This window comes from Amphibalanus amphitrite, unplaced genomic scaffold (assembly GCF_019059575.1).
Source record: "Amphibalanus amphitrite isolate SeventyFive unplaced genomic scaffold, NRLGWU_Aamphi_draft 000004F_arrow, whole genome shotgun sequence".
Classification (NCBI taxonomy): Eukaryota; Metazoa; Arthropoda; class Thecostraca; order Balanomorpha; family Balanidae; genus Amphibalanus; species Amphibalanus amphitrite.
The window spans coordinates 721521-733898 of NW_024881501.1; the positions used below are offsets into that span (position 1 = coordinate 721521).

Here is a 12378-nt window from a genome sequence, read left to right on the forward strand (position 1 = left end):
CACACAAAACCCCGCCATATCGCTGCTACCAAGAAGGGTGCCGAAAACGGCGGGCCCGGGGCCGGCCGCTGACAGCAGCGGACTGAGCTGCGGTCGGACCGGGCACGGACACGGACCGGACACGGACCGGGCACGGACCGGGCACGGACACGGACCGGACACGGACCGGACACGGACCGGGCACGGACCGGACACGGACAGCAGCGGGTCGCTGCCAGCGGGTTGGCCCGCTGGCCGGTGACCGGCGCCGCAGCGCGCCAGCGCAGGTGTCACCACCGGGCGCCGGCGCGCGCGGCCGCTGGTGACCGGGCGCCGCCGCGCGCCAGCCCAGGTGTCACCGCCGGGCGGCGGCGGCGGCACAGAACAGATGGGAACACCCGACCCGACCTGACCTGAGCTGACCGGACCGGAGTGGGCGGGGGCGCACCGGGAGCGCTTCCATGAGTCAGACGGCGCCGCGAGCCCGGGTGTCGGCCGGCCGATTCCCCACCGCCGCCAGCCAGCTTGTCTAAAAAAGGCCGCCGGCGCCGCGGCCGTAACCTGAGCACGGCGGCGCAGGCGCACTGGCCCGTCGGCGGCCAGGTGCCCGCTGGAGCCAGTTCCAGGCGCCGAAACGCGGTTGTGCCGTGCAGCGAGCGGTGAACGGTGGCGAGCGCGCCCGGTTCGGCCAGCCAGTCCTCCCCCCGAACGCGACCAACACCAGCCGGCCAGCCATGTCCTCCTCCAAGACGACGCGCAAGTACACGTACATGTCGTCGTCGGGTGGCGGCGGCGGCTCCGACGTCCAGGTGGAGTTCCACACGGACCAGATCGCCCTGGCCCGCATGGAGGTGGGTACCGGCCCGGGGGCGGGCACTGGGCAGAGTGGCGCGCCGGCCCGCCCGGCCCGCAGCAGCCCGGACCGCGCCGCTCCCAGCGACCGACCACTGGCTGCTCCGCCTCGCTCGGAATGGATACCCGTGAAAGCAATGGAGGATAACATTCATCTTTCCTTACATTAATGTTCAATCTTCGCTGTCTTCTCCGACCCTGCCCAGCTGGAACATGTCGGTGTCACGGAAAATCATCCGTATTTAATATTAAGGTTTCCAAATTTAGTGTTCCCACTCTAATGCTCTGCTCTAACAATGATAATCTCGAGGGATGCTTGATTGAGACTTCCGGGTACCATAGTGCCTGACACCTATGTGCGCACTGCTTAACCCGCGCATGACGGGTATTTTCCATAACACTGCTGACGAAGGGAGGGGGGGGGGGGGCTCCATAGAGCCTCCCCTCCTGTCTCCGAAACTACTGAGCCGATTGTCAAAATTCTAGCGCTTGTTGATAGCCCTAGACAAAGTGACGAGCGGAACCTAATTAAATTGACCTCGAGGTCACCAAAGACGTCATAGGTCAGATTTAAGTAAAAATTATCAAGATTTTGGCTTGTTAACAATTTGGGCTCTGGCAGCCGGTTTACTAGTCATATCAGGCCCATTATTGGTTGACACACTCGTTAATATATGCCAAAGATAGGGTAGCGTGGGGTTATTTGGACAGTCGCACTGTGTACTTGTTCCATTATCCACTCGGTAGGGTAGACCGCGGCACGGCGCACCCCCGAGGTAATGCGCCCCACGTCCATATCTTATATTTGCACCCCCGAGGTAATGCCCGTTACGTTAATATATTATTTTTTAAAGTTCTTGCCGACCAATGAGCGGGCTCCCCAGAAAGCTCGCCTTTTATTTCTGCTGCGTCAATATTTTTTGACAGGATTGATCGGAAGTTGGAGCTGCTCTGAGGCAAACTTTGTTTTATGTGATGTTCGTGCAATATTCACGACATTTTTAACAAGTCAGTTCGTGACTTAATGTTAAAGGATGCACTTTAGCGTACTGCCATAGTTTTCGTGGGAGAAAGGCATTTATTTATTTTTGCCAAACATAGTTTGCGTCACTTACGCCGTCAGTGCGTCAGGTGACAAAGTATGATTTAGTTGACGCGAGGGTAAAGCGCCCCAGCCCCAGGGGGCGCTTTGCCCCAGTTACGCTGTACAAAGCATGTCATAAAATCACCTCTAAATATGTACCCGTCGCGTAGGAGGAAGGGGGAGGAGCATGGGCCGGGCGCGGGCACGGGGGTCACTCAGTCACTGCAATCACTCAGCCAGGGACAGGTATCAACATTTCCTAACCGCCATGAGCTTGATTTTTTACCGTGACTGCAGTTGACCAGTGGATCATTCCGAATGCTGCCAAAAATATGTCTAGCGCAAACTTGATTTATGGCTTACAGTCACGAGCAACAATTTTTAGATACGTACGTACATACCGCCGTGCTAAAGCTACAGCAGATGTTTGTTCTCACGTCCCTCGGAAGGGGGCGCCTTGCCCCGGTACCGGGGCAAAGCGCCCATTTTGACTTAAATCACTTCTTCCCTTTTGACGCGTTACCAGTAAGTGAGTCATGAATTTTGTCCCTGGGGCTATGAAGACAAACGTTCAGTGGCTTACATAAGCGCTAAGCTGTCCCCTAATTTATGGGTCCACGTCAAAACAGCTAGAGCTAGTGACTATTGAGCTAGTGACTTTTGAGCTAGTACAAAAGACCTAGTGCTTCCAAACAGCTAGTGACAAAACAGCTAGCGCTAAAACAGCTAGTAATGCAAAATAACTAGTATATCAAATCAGCTATGACAAAACAACTAGCGTCAATATAGCTAGTAGAGCAAAATAGCTAGTGCTTAAAAACAGCTATTCCCTATCACGATTCAAACGTTAAGGAGATGCGCCTTGCCCCGGTCTACCCTATGTGAGGGAAATGGCAGGGATTGGGCCGAGCGAGCTCTATGCCCCTTGCGGCCGCCAGTGTACGCGATCAATTGTTTCGTTCAATGCGGATCTATTTTCCTGAATGCTGAAATACAGACGGTTTTAGCCAATCATGAATTCCCGACTGCTCAATGACGAAAAGTTTCGATGGTTGACTATTTGTTTTGCTCAATGTTGACCCATTCGCTAGAGAAGGACCGCCGAATGGTTTTGCACAATGGAGATTCTTTGGACCAACCGCCCATTTGTAGCGCCACCTTTATGGCGAATATATACAAATGTTTTGTTCAATGGTCAAAAGCTAACGCAAAAAGGTGTAATTCGCATGGCACGCATCCAGTTTGGTTGGCGCCGCCGGCCACGTGTCGGCTGGGGCTGCAGCTGGCTGTGTAGCCGGTACGGAGCAGGCCACGCACTGCAGGGCGGCCCGGGGCGTACCATTCAGCGCCAAACCAACTCGGCGAGGGCTCAGCCACCTGGCCGCTCCTCCGATATTCGGCTGATCTGGCCGCTCACAAACTACATCTAAGCATGCTGCATTTTTATATCGCCAGTGTTACACAAAATGATCAACGCGCATAAATGACAGACCAGAATAGCTGTGTTCTTCAAAGTTTGTATTTAGTTCTCGCCTGAAGATCTGCTCTTAATCTTGTCGGTCGGGCCAAGCGGCGCACGCTCTTGGAATGTTGTACTGTTAACTAATAGCACTTTGTAACATACAAATCCTTGCGTTTTTTCATAATCACACTATATTTTTGGACTTTTGAACCATTTTTGTGAATACTTTGCTTGCTGTCATGTTTCAATTAATGCATTGTTTTTGCATACTTACTGTTTGAGATGTCCCGCTTTGATTACAAACACAGCTTAAACCTTTTCTTCCAGGTGGTACGGCTGCCGAGGACCGAAGCAGGTATACCACCAGCGTTTCCTCCCGCTCGGCCGTGGCTTAACCCTAGAGCCAGTGTACACCTCCCCGCCCAACCGTGGTGTAACCCTAGAGCCAGTGTACACCTCCCCGCCCAACCGTGGTGTAACTCTAGAGCCAGTGTACACCTCCCCGCCCAACCGTGGTGTAACTTTAGCTGCCAGGGTACACCTGCCAGGCCGGGCGTGGCATTACCCTAGCTGCCAGTGTTGAGTGTACACCCCCCCCCGCCCACCCGTGGTGTAACCCTAGCTGCCAGTGTACACCCCCGCGGCCCCGCCCACCCGTGGTGTAACCCTAGCTGCCAGTGTAGCTGCCAGTCTGTCTTAAAAGTACCGCGCAAAGTGACGGTGGATCCATCAAGCCTGACCGAGGAAGGACTGCTAAATTTGAGTCACCGAAGCAATGGACGTGCTCGTCCATTCCCCAGGTCAATTGGTTCGGTGACTTCCAAATTAAAGCAGGCCCTTCATCGGTAAGGCTTGATGGATCCATCATTACTTTGCGCGGTATACTTTAAAGACAGACTGCACATCCCCCCGTCCAACCGTGGTGTAACCCTAGTTGCCAGTGTATGTACACCTGCCAGGCCCACTGGGGAACAACAGCCTCGAGAGCGTAGAGTTTGGAGTGGTCCAGGGGAGCACGTTGGGACTCATTCTGTTCAACGTGTTCACTAATGGCATATCTAGTCACCTGTCTGATAGCTGCAAAATCGTAGCATACGCCGATGATTCTGTACTGCTGCATTAGCGCGCCTCCCACAGAAGGAGAGCTTCTCAAGTTCAGACAGAACGTAAAACGGGATCTAAGCACCCTATCTACATGGTTCAGAATCAACGGGCTCAAGGTCAATCCGTCTAAAACAGACGTGGCCTTGGTCGGAACCCCGCCATCAATAAAAAGCCGCCGATTTTCGGAGCACCGTCGACGGTATCACACTAGAGTCAAATGACCACATTAAAATTCTGGGAGTCGTCATCGACAAGTTTCTGTCGATGGAAAAACACACTGCCAAGGTCATTCAAAGGGGTTACGCCACTCTCATCACGCTAAAAAAAAAAACTAGGTGACACACCTCCCCCTCAAACCATGACTACACTCATCCAGACTTTATTTATGCCTCACGTTACATACTGCTTACCAGCCTGGGCTCCACCCACACAGCAGCTTCAACACCGTGTCAATAAGATGCTGAACTTCGCCATTTAGGATCATAACTAAGAAAAGGAAGAGTGATCACATCTCATCTGCTCGTAGGCAACTAGGCTGGTTACCATTTCAAGAGCTTGTTGAGTTCAGAGACTGTGCGCTTATACACAAACTTGTCCACAGCACCGGTGCTCCTGATAACCTCAGATCACTCGTGTGCCCCCGTGCAGGCGTGTCAGAGCGGACAACTCGTGCGATCACTGATGACATGCTTCACACACGCCGATGTCGACTTGAGGCCACGCAAAAGGCCGTGCCAGTGCGTGCTCTTCGGACTTGGAACAGTCTCCCAAACGTGATGCGGCATAACGGCAACCCGAACACCTTCCGCGCCAATGTGAAAGCCACGTGCGCAAACCGGACATAGACCGGTACGGTGATGTGCACTGTAAAAAAGATTAGCACCCCGTTGTGCTAGTCGGATGCTACGGTTCTACAACAAGAGCCCTCGGCGCTAACATGCACTTTAAGTGTTCTACATTTAGTAATCTAATACATACTCTTAGGTACTCGTCTATGCTCCGTGTCCGTAGTTGAAAATTTGTCCGCACTCGAGGCATTTTCCTGCTTCAGAAGTGCTTGGAATAGCACCAACATACGGAAGCGTGTGGATGGTTCTAATCTAAGTTTCAGTTTTAAACACCATGATTAAACTTCAGAGCTGATAAAAGCACCCAAAATACTATTCCTAGTCCCTCCATTTTGGCGGGAAGATCGCATCCGTTTTGGTGCTTTTTGGCTTCCTTGTTCAGCATCTGGGTATACGCAAACCGAGTGATACGATTCCCTTTTATGAGATTTAATTGCCATTTTCTTGTAATGTTTTCACCGTGTAACATCCATGTGCTCATTGTCTTCACCGGCTCAGCTTTTAAGGGCGATAAGAATTGATGTTTCTATTTTAATGCGATTTTTTACATCTGTGTGTTCGCTAGTTCTCACCCTGACCACCCTGTTCCTCTCTCTTGTCTTTATGTACTTGACACTGTGGTGGTAAAAGCCAACGTTATTGGATCCCACAAAGATATGAAATACAATACAATGTAATACAACCACTAATTTAAAACAAATTCAACAACAAATTCAACAGTCGCCGCACCCTGCTAAGGAAATGAAATAAGTTTAAAGCCTTGACGTAATGACATGATGTGGAGATGGAATTAAATTGATGAAATACTAGGACTTACTCCACAAGGAGATCGAATGGGTCGGAGCGCTTTCAATATGTATTATACATATCGTCGTCAGCGAATCAATAACGGGTCGAATCGAGTCGGGTATCGAAGAGGTTCGGGAGCTGCGCGGCAGAGCGATCACATACTATTCGAATTATGCATTAAAGAGAATAAAAAACACGTGAGAACAATCATGATACACTAGCTGCTAAAATGAATTAAAATGGGGTGCTAAAATGCATAAATGGCACGTATAAAAGTACAATAAGGGGGGGGGGAAACAGGATACCTATGGTGATAAAGACTGAGTAGAAAAGGGAACAAAGACTATACAAAACTGAGTGCAAAAACTGTAAAAGGACGAGTACAAATATAAATACATACAAAGGCCGAACTAGACGTAAACACTACTGACAAAAACGGCGGATTATCGGCAGCCAGCGGTCATGCAGCAGGGCACCCGAGTTCCTGTTCACGTTTGCGTCATTCGGCGACACCAGGACGGCTTCACGCCGACCAACAGTCCGAATATAGGCCGATTCCAGGAGAAGTCGCATCTGGTGATGACTGGCTCGATTCAAGATCTTGATGGCATCGAAAGCAGGTGAGCAGTCTCTATGGGTACTGAAGGCCGATGTATTGGCTCTCGAGCGGACTGCTCCAGTCCAGCTCTCCCGGTGTTCTCGGAGTCTCGTGCCCAGCTCACGATCTGTCTCGCCGATATAGACCATTGGGTCACCGTCCACTTGGCAGGAGCACTCGATCCGATAGATGACGTTGCTCTGTTGTAGCTTAGGCAGATGGTGCTTAGCCTTGCTGCAGAGCAGCGAGCCGATGGTGACTGAAGGCTTGGAGACGAGCTGGATCCCGATCTTGCTGGCCTCCCGTTTGAGTTGGTAGAACAGGGGGCCGGCAAACGGAACAGAGACTCGGACAGGCGCCGGGTGTGAGTTCGCGCTAGGTGGCGCTGGTAGGGCCCTTGCCTTCAGTCTGAGATCGGTCCGAGTCTTCTGAATGGCCGAGTCGATGAATGATCGTGGGTAGCCATGATGATGAAACTTCTGGCGGATGAAGTCAAGCTCCTGCTGGCGGTCTCTCATGGACGAACAGTATCGGATCGCTCGAGTGCAGTCAGATCGAATGGCCGCTCTCAGGTAGCGGGTCTCGGTGTAGGAGCTGAAGGCAGGCACTTGGTTGGTGTTGCAGGACTTCCTGTAGACCTTGGTGCAGAACTTGTCGTCTCTTCTAGTGATGCAGATGTCAAGATACGGTAGCTGTCGGTTTACTTCCAAGTCAGTGGTGACATTGATGCTGGAGTCCTTGCTGTTCAGCTGGTTGACCCACGTGCTGAGGATGTCGTCACTGCCCTCGAACAAGACCAGGTAGTCGTCCGCGTATCGGCAGAAAGCATGGATCTGGAGCTCCTGGCGGCCAACTGTGGTGGCAGGGTCCATGCTTTCTGCCGATACGCGGACGACTACCTGGTCTTGTTCGAGGGCAGTGACGACATCCTCAGCACGTGGGTCAACCAGCTGAACAGCAAGGACTCCAGCATCAATGTCACCACTGACTTGGAAGTAAACCGACAGCTACCGTATCTTGACATCTGCATCACTAGAAGAGACGACAAGTTCTGCACCAAGGTCTACAGGAAGTCCTGCAACACCAACCAAGTGCCTGCCTTCAGCTCCTACACCGAGACCCGCTACCTGAGAGCGGCCATTCGATCTGACTGCACTCGAGCGATCCGATACTGTTCGTCCATGAGAGACCGCCAGCAGGAGCTTGACTTCATCCGCCAGAAGTTTCATCATCATGGCTACCCACGATCATTCATCGACTCGGCCATTCAGAAGACTCGGACCGATCTCAGACTGAAGGCAAGGGCCCTACCAGCGCCACCTAGCGCGAACTCACACCCGGCGCCTGTCCGAGTCTCTGTTCCGTTTGCCGGCCCCCTGTTCTACCAACTCAAACGGGAGGCCAGCAAGATCGGGATCCAGCTCGTCTCCAAGCCTTCAGTCACCATCGGCTCGCTGCTCTGCAGCAAGGCTAAGCACCATCTGCCTAAGCTACAACAGAGCAACGTCATCTATCGGATCGAGTGCTCCTGCCAAGTGGACGGTGACCCAATGGTCTATATCGGCGAGACAGATCGTGAGCTGGGCACGAGACTCCGAGAACACCGGGAGAGCTGGACTGGAGCAGTCCGCTCGAGAGCCAATACATCGGCCTTCAGTACCCATAGAGACTGCTCACCTGCTTTCGATGCCATCAAGATCTTGAATCGAGCCAGTCATCACCAGATGCGACTTCTCCTGGAATCGGCCTATATTCGGACTGTTGGTCGGCGTGAAGCCGTCCTGGTGTCGCCGAATGACGCAAACGTGAACAGGAACTCGGGTGCCCTGCTGCATGACCGCTGGCTGCCGATAATCCGCCGTTTTTGTCAGTAGTGTTTACGTCTAGTTCGGCCTTTGTATGTATTTATATTTGTACTCGTCCTTTTACAGTTTTTGCACTCAGTTTTGTATAGTCTTTGTTCCCTTTTCTACTCAGTCTTTATCACCATAGGTATCCTGTTTCCCCCCCCCTTATTGTACTTTTATACGTGCCATTTATGCATTTTAGCACCCCATTTTAATTCATTTTAGCAGCTAGTGTATCATGATTGTTCTCACGTGTTTTTTATTCTCTTTAATGCATAATTCGAATAGTATGTGATCGCTCTGCCGCGCAGCTCCCGAACCTCTTCGATACCCGACTCGATTCGACCCGTTATTGATTCGCTGACGACGATATGTATAATACATATTGAAAGCGCTCCGACCCATTCGATCTCCTTGTGGAGTAAGTCCTAGTATTTCATCAATTTAAAGCCTTGAGTGGAAAAGGGGCAGCATGCAAACAATTAAAAACCTTCGGGCAGTAGGTATGCATAGTTGCTATCAAAATGGTCGGGTAGCATACTATCCTAGTCGTATGCATACTGTCCAGGCTGTCGGGTAGTTTGCATACTACCCGGGTAGATTGCATATGTACAGCCCAAGACGTAGACTCTGCTACCGCGGTGTGATGTGGCTGAACAAGTCGCGCATACCTGTCGGTGACAGGCATTTTCGTCGGAAACTTAAGCGACATATATTGTCCAGGCGTTGAGTGAGTGTGCGTGTGTTGTATGCATTATGTATCACGTGCTGACTGAGACCTGGTGAGCGAATGTGCGTGAGTTGTATGCATGCATGATGAGCGTATGGACACGACACATACATTAGTCGATTTAATAGCCTACCCATGTACATGACGTGCAAATGAGAATAGCCACCTAGTATGTGGACATATTGCGAAATATATCTGAATCTGAATCTGAATCAAGTTAGGATATTGCCCGTACCACATGTCCAATGTCCAATGTCCGTGTAGGTGCCGCGCGCCGGCCGGCCGCCGCCCGATGTGACGCGCGCTGTCTGTGTGCCCGCAGGACCGCATCCGCCAGCTGCAGGATGACCTCGAGTCCGAGCGCGAGATCCGACAGCGGGTGAGTGGCCACCACCACCGACGCACCCCCCCTCTTCCCCGCTCTCTGTCTCTGTCTCTGTCCCCCCCTCTCTCTCTCTCTCTCTCTCTCTCTCTTTCTGTCTCTGTCTCTCTGTCTCTCTCTCTCTCTCTCTCTCTCTCTCTCTCTCTCTCTCTTTCTCTCTCTCTCTCTCTCTCTCTCTCTCTCTCTCTCTCTCTCTGTCTCTCTGTCTCTCTGTCTCTCTGTCTCTCTGTCTCTCTGTCTCTCTGTCTCTCTCTGTCTGTCTGTCTGTCTGTCTGTCTGTCTGTCTGTCTGTCTGTCTCTCTCTCTCTCTCTCTCTCTCTCTCTCTCTCTCTCTCTCTCTCTCTCTCTCTCTCTCTCTCTCTCTCTCACCGTTATTCTGAAGGCTACGCTTTTTCCATAGCCAATGGTGTTTTCTACACTATGCGTGATTTAATCACGTGCGAAAATCAGTCATTATACCCCTACGAATTTAAGCGCCGCCCAGCCCGCAAAAAGGAATTACTTACGGCGTTCCGTCAAGTATGCCAGATTTGGCGTATATGCCAATTCGGTTTCATAAAGCCGGAGACCGAAGTAAGTCACGCCATCGAAATTACGGAGCATCATTTACGGCAAATGCTAGATTCTGGACTAATTGATGCCATTTGGGTTTCACAGTCTTGAATATGTTTGAATGCTAATTTAAGAGATATTGTAACAAATAGTAAGAAAATTAACCTCACTCTCATTCTATCTAAAAGTAAATTCCGGATTCGAAATAAAACAAATTCTTGAGAAGCTTTCGGCATTGCGCCATCATCAGCTGTGGAGTTTTATTTGCAAACATTTGAGTAAATATGCATTCGGGCTGATAGTTTTGTCTGCAGTTATTTCATCCAGTACTTCCTTCATATTATATAACAGTTGGCGGCGCAAGAACATTTCGTTACACACATGCATGTAGATCGACATCGTATCAAATAAACATCGTATAAATTGGCATCAAATAAACCTCGTATCGTATCGTGCATCATTCTTTTGAACATATTCTTTGGAACAAATAGGTGCCCCAGATATTGTGAATTAAAACACATTAAATACATTCATCACACAAACACACAGCGAAAAAAAAAAACACACACACACATACAACATACAAATAGGACATACACATTGCATACAGTTGATCGATGTCGATCAGTCTGTCAGGCTCAGGTGCCACGTCGTATCAAAGACCACGTTGAGGTTTGTGTGTTAAGGGTAGGTTTCAGATCACGAATGTATATTGATTCCCAAATCTTTCTGTCTGGACCGTCTTTGGAGACATGCAAAATTTGGATCGAGATGTTGTCGCTGCCCAGCTGAATATCTGGATGTTTAGTTTGATGGAAGCCAAAGGGAGTGTCTTCTTTTCTGTTCCGAGCATCTCTGATGTGCTCGTTACAACGAGCTCAGGTACAACGAGGCTCAGGTACAACGAAGTCTCATGTATTCGATTCTCACGAGTTCAGCCAATTTCATAAAGCAGTTATTTTAGAATAAATTGAACAAAAAATCACTTCCTAACCTTAGTATAATTGTGTTTATGCGCAGGAACGTGTGCTCTTAAGGAGGGGCTTTTGGGACATCGGGCAGTCTTTTTGTGGTTGTGAAATGCTCACAACCACAAAAAGACTGAAACGCACAGATAATGTGCGCCGACATCCGAACCATTATTTCGGTGTGATATGTTCTCGAGAAACAGGCCACAGGTCAACAGTCATTTGAGTGAGGGCCCTAAAAGTTTTAGAGTAAGTGTAAAACTGATTGACTCGAGGGTACTAAGAGCTTAAAGGTGATCACACATTTTTTGCGTGAATTATTTGCAAAAACCGAGGTGGTCCGTTCGACTCCCGTAAGTCCGAGGATTTAAAGGGAAACAATCACGTTAAGTACAAAATTTGATATTTGATGGAATCTGCTGCCTGATTTCAGGAACGGCAAGCCATATGTTTGTTTAATATGATAATAGTCGTTATTTGAAAATATATAAGCATGACCTTTCCTCGATATTGAATAAAAAAAGTGCCGAAAAATGTGCTTTATTGACAGAAAATATGTGATATTTCGGCCACTGCCCTTTGTCGAACATATATAATCAAGCTAAACAATAGTTTCGTTTCGCCGCATCGCGTTCCAACTGCCTCTACAAAATTACGTACATCAGTTCGTGACAAAATCGATATCGTACCACTGTAACAAAGTAGGTATTATAATTCCGTTGAAAGGTGAAAACTCTATCTATGAGAACACAGGTTTAGATACACCTACCGGCCAATAACAATACCTATAATCAGGTTTAGATACCTTCATAAAGCTAGAAAATCATGACAAAGGCTTTAGACCGAAAGAAAGTAAGGACAGTTTAAGACGAAATTATCCTAACATCTGTGAAGACCGCGTGTGGAAGGTGAGTCTATACAAATCAAATGAAAACAAGCACATCAATAAACAATCCAAATCACTAATACATATCTCAAAGCAGTTCGCACAACACATATACACACATGAACAATGTACATACATATAATTTCACAGGATAGGCCATGACGAGTCGTTACTGTTTAGACGTGGGCGGTGGTTCCTGATCATCAAAGACTCGGCTATTTTTCGATCCGGGTGGTCCTTAGACCTGTACATGACTTTCACAGTGAGAGGTACTTTGCCATCTACTGAAATATTAGA

General features: G+C 49.4%; 1 protein-coding gene across 1 annotated transcript in view; it reads left to right on the top strand.

Moving 5' to 3' along the window:
• The first annotated feature begins 307 nt into the window (after nucleotides 1–307).
• Nucleotides 308–12378, top strand: part of LOC122374923 (paramyosin, long form-like) — a 55945-nt gene continuing 43874 nt past the window's right edge. The window contains exons 1-2 of the mRNA XM_043354026.1: nucleotides 308–830; nucleotides 9616–9672. Coding sequence (XP_043209961.1) covers nucleotides 714–830; nucleotides 9616–9672 — 174 coding nt within the window. The 5' untranslated portion in view covers nucleotides 308–713. The remainder of the gene's footprint in view (nucleotides 831–9615; nucleotides 9673–12378) is intronic.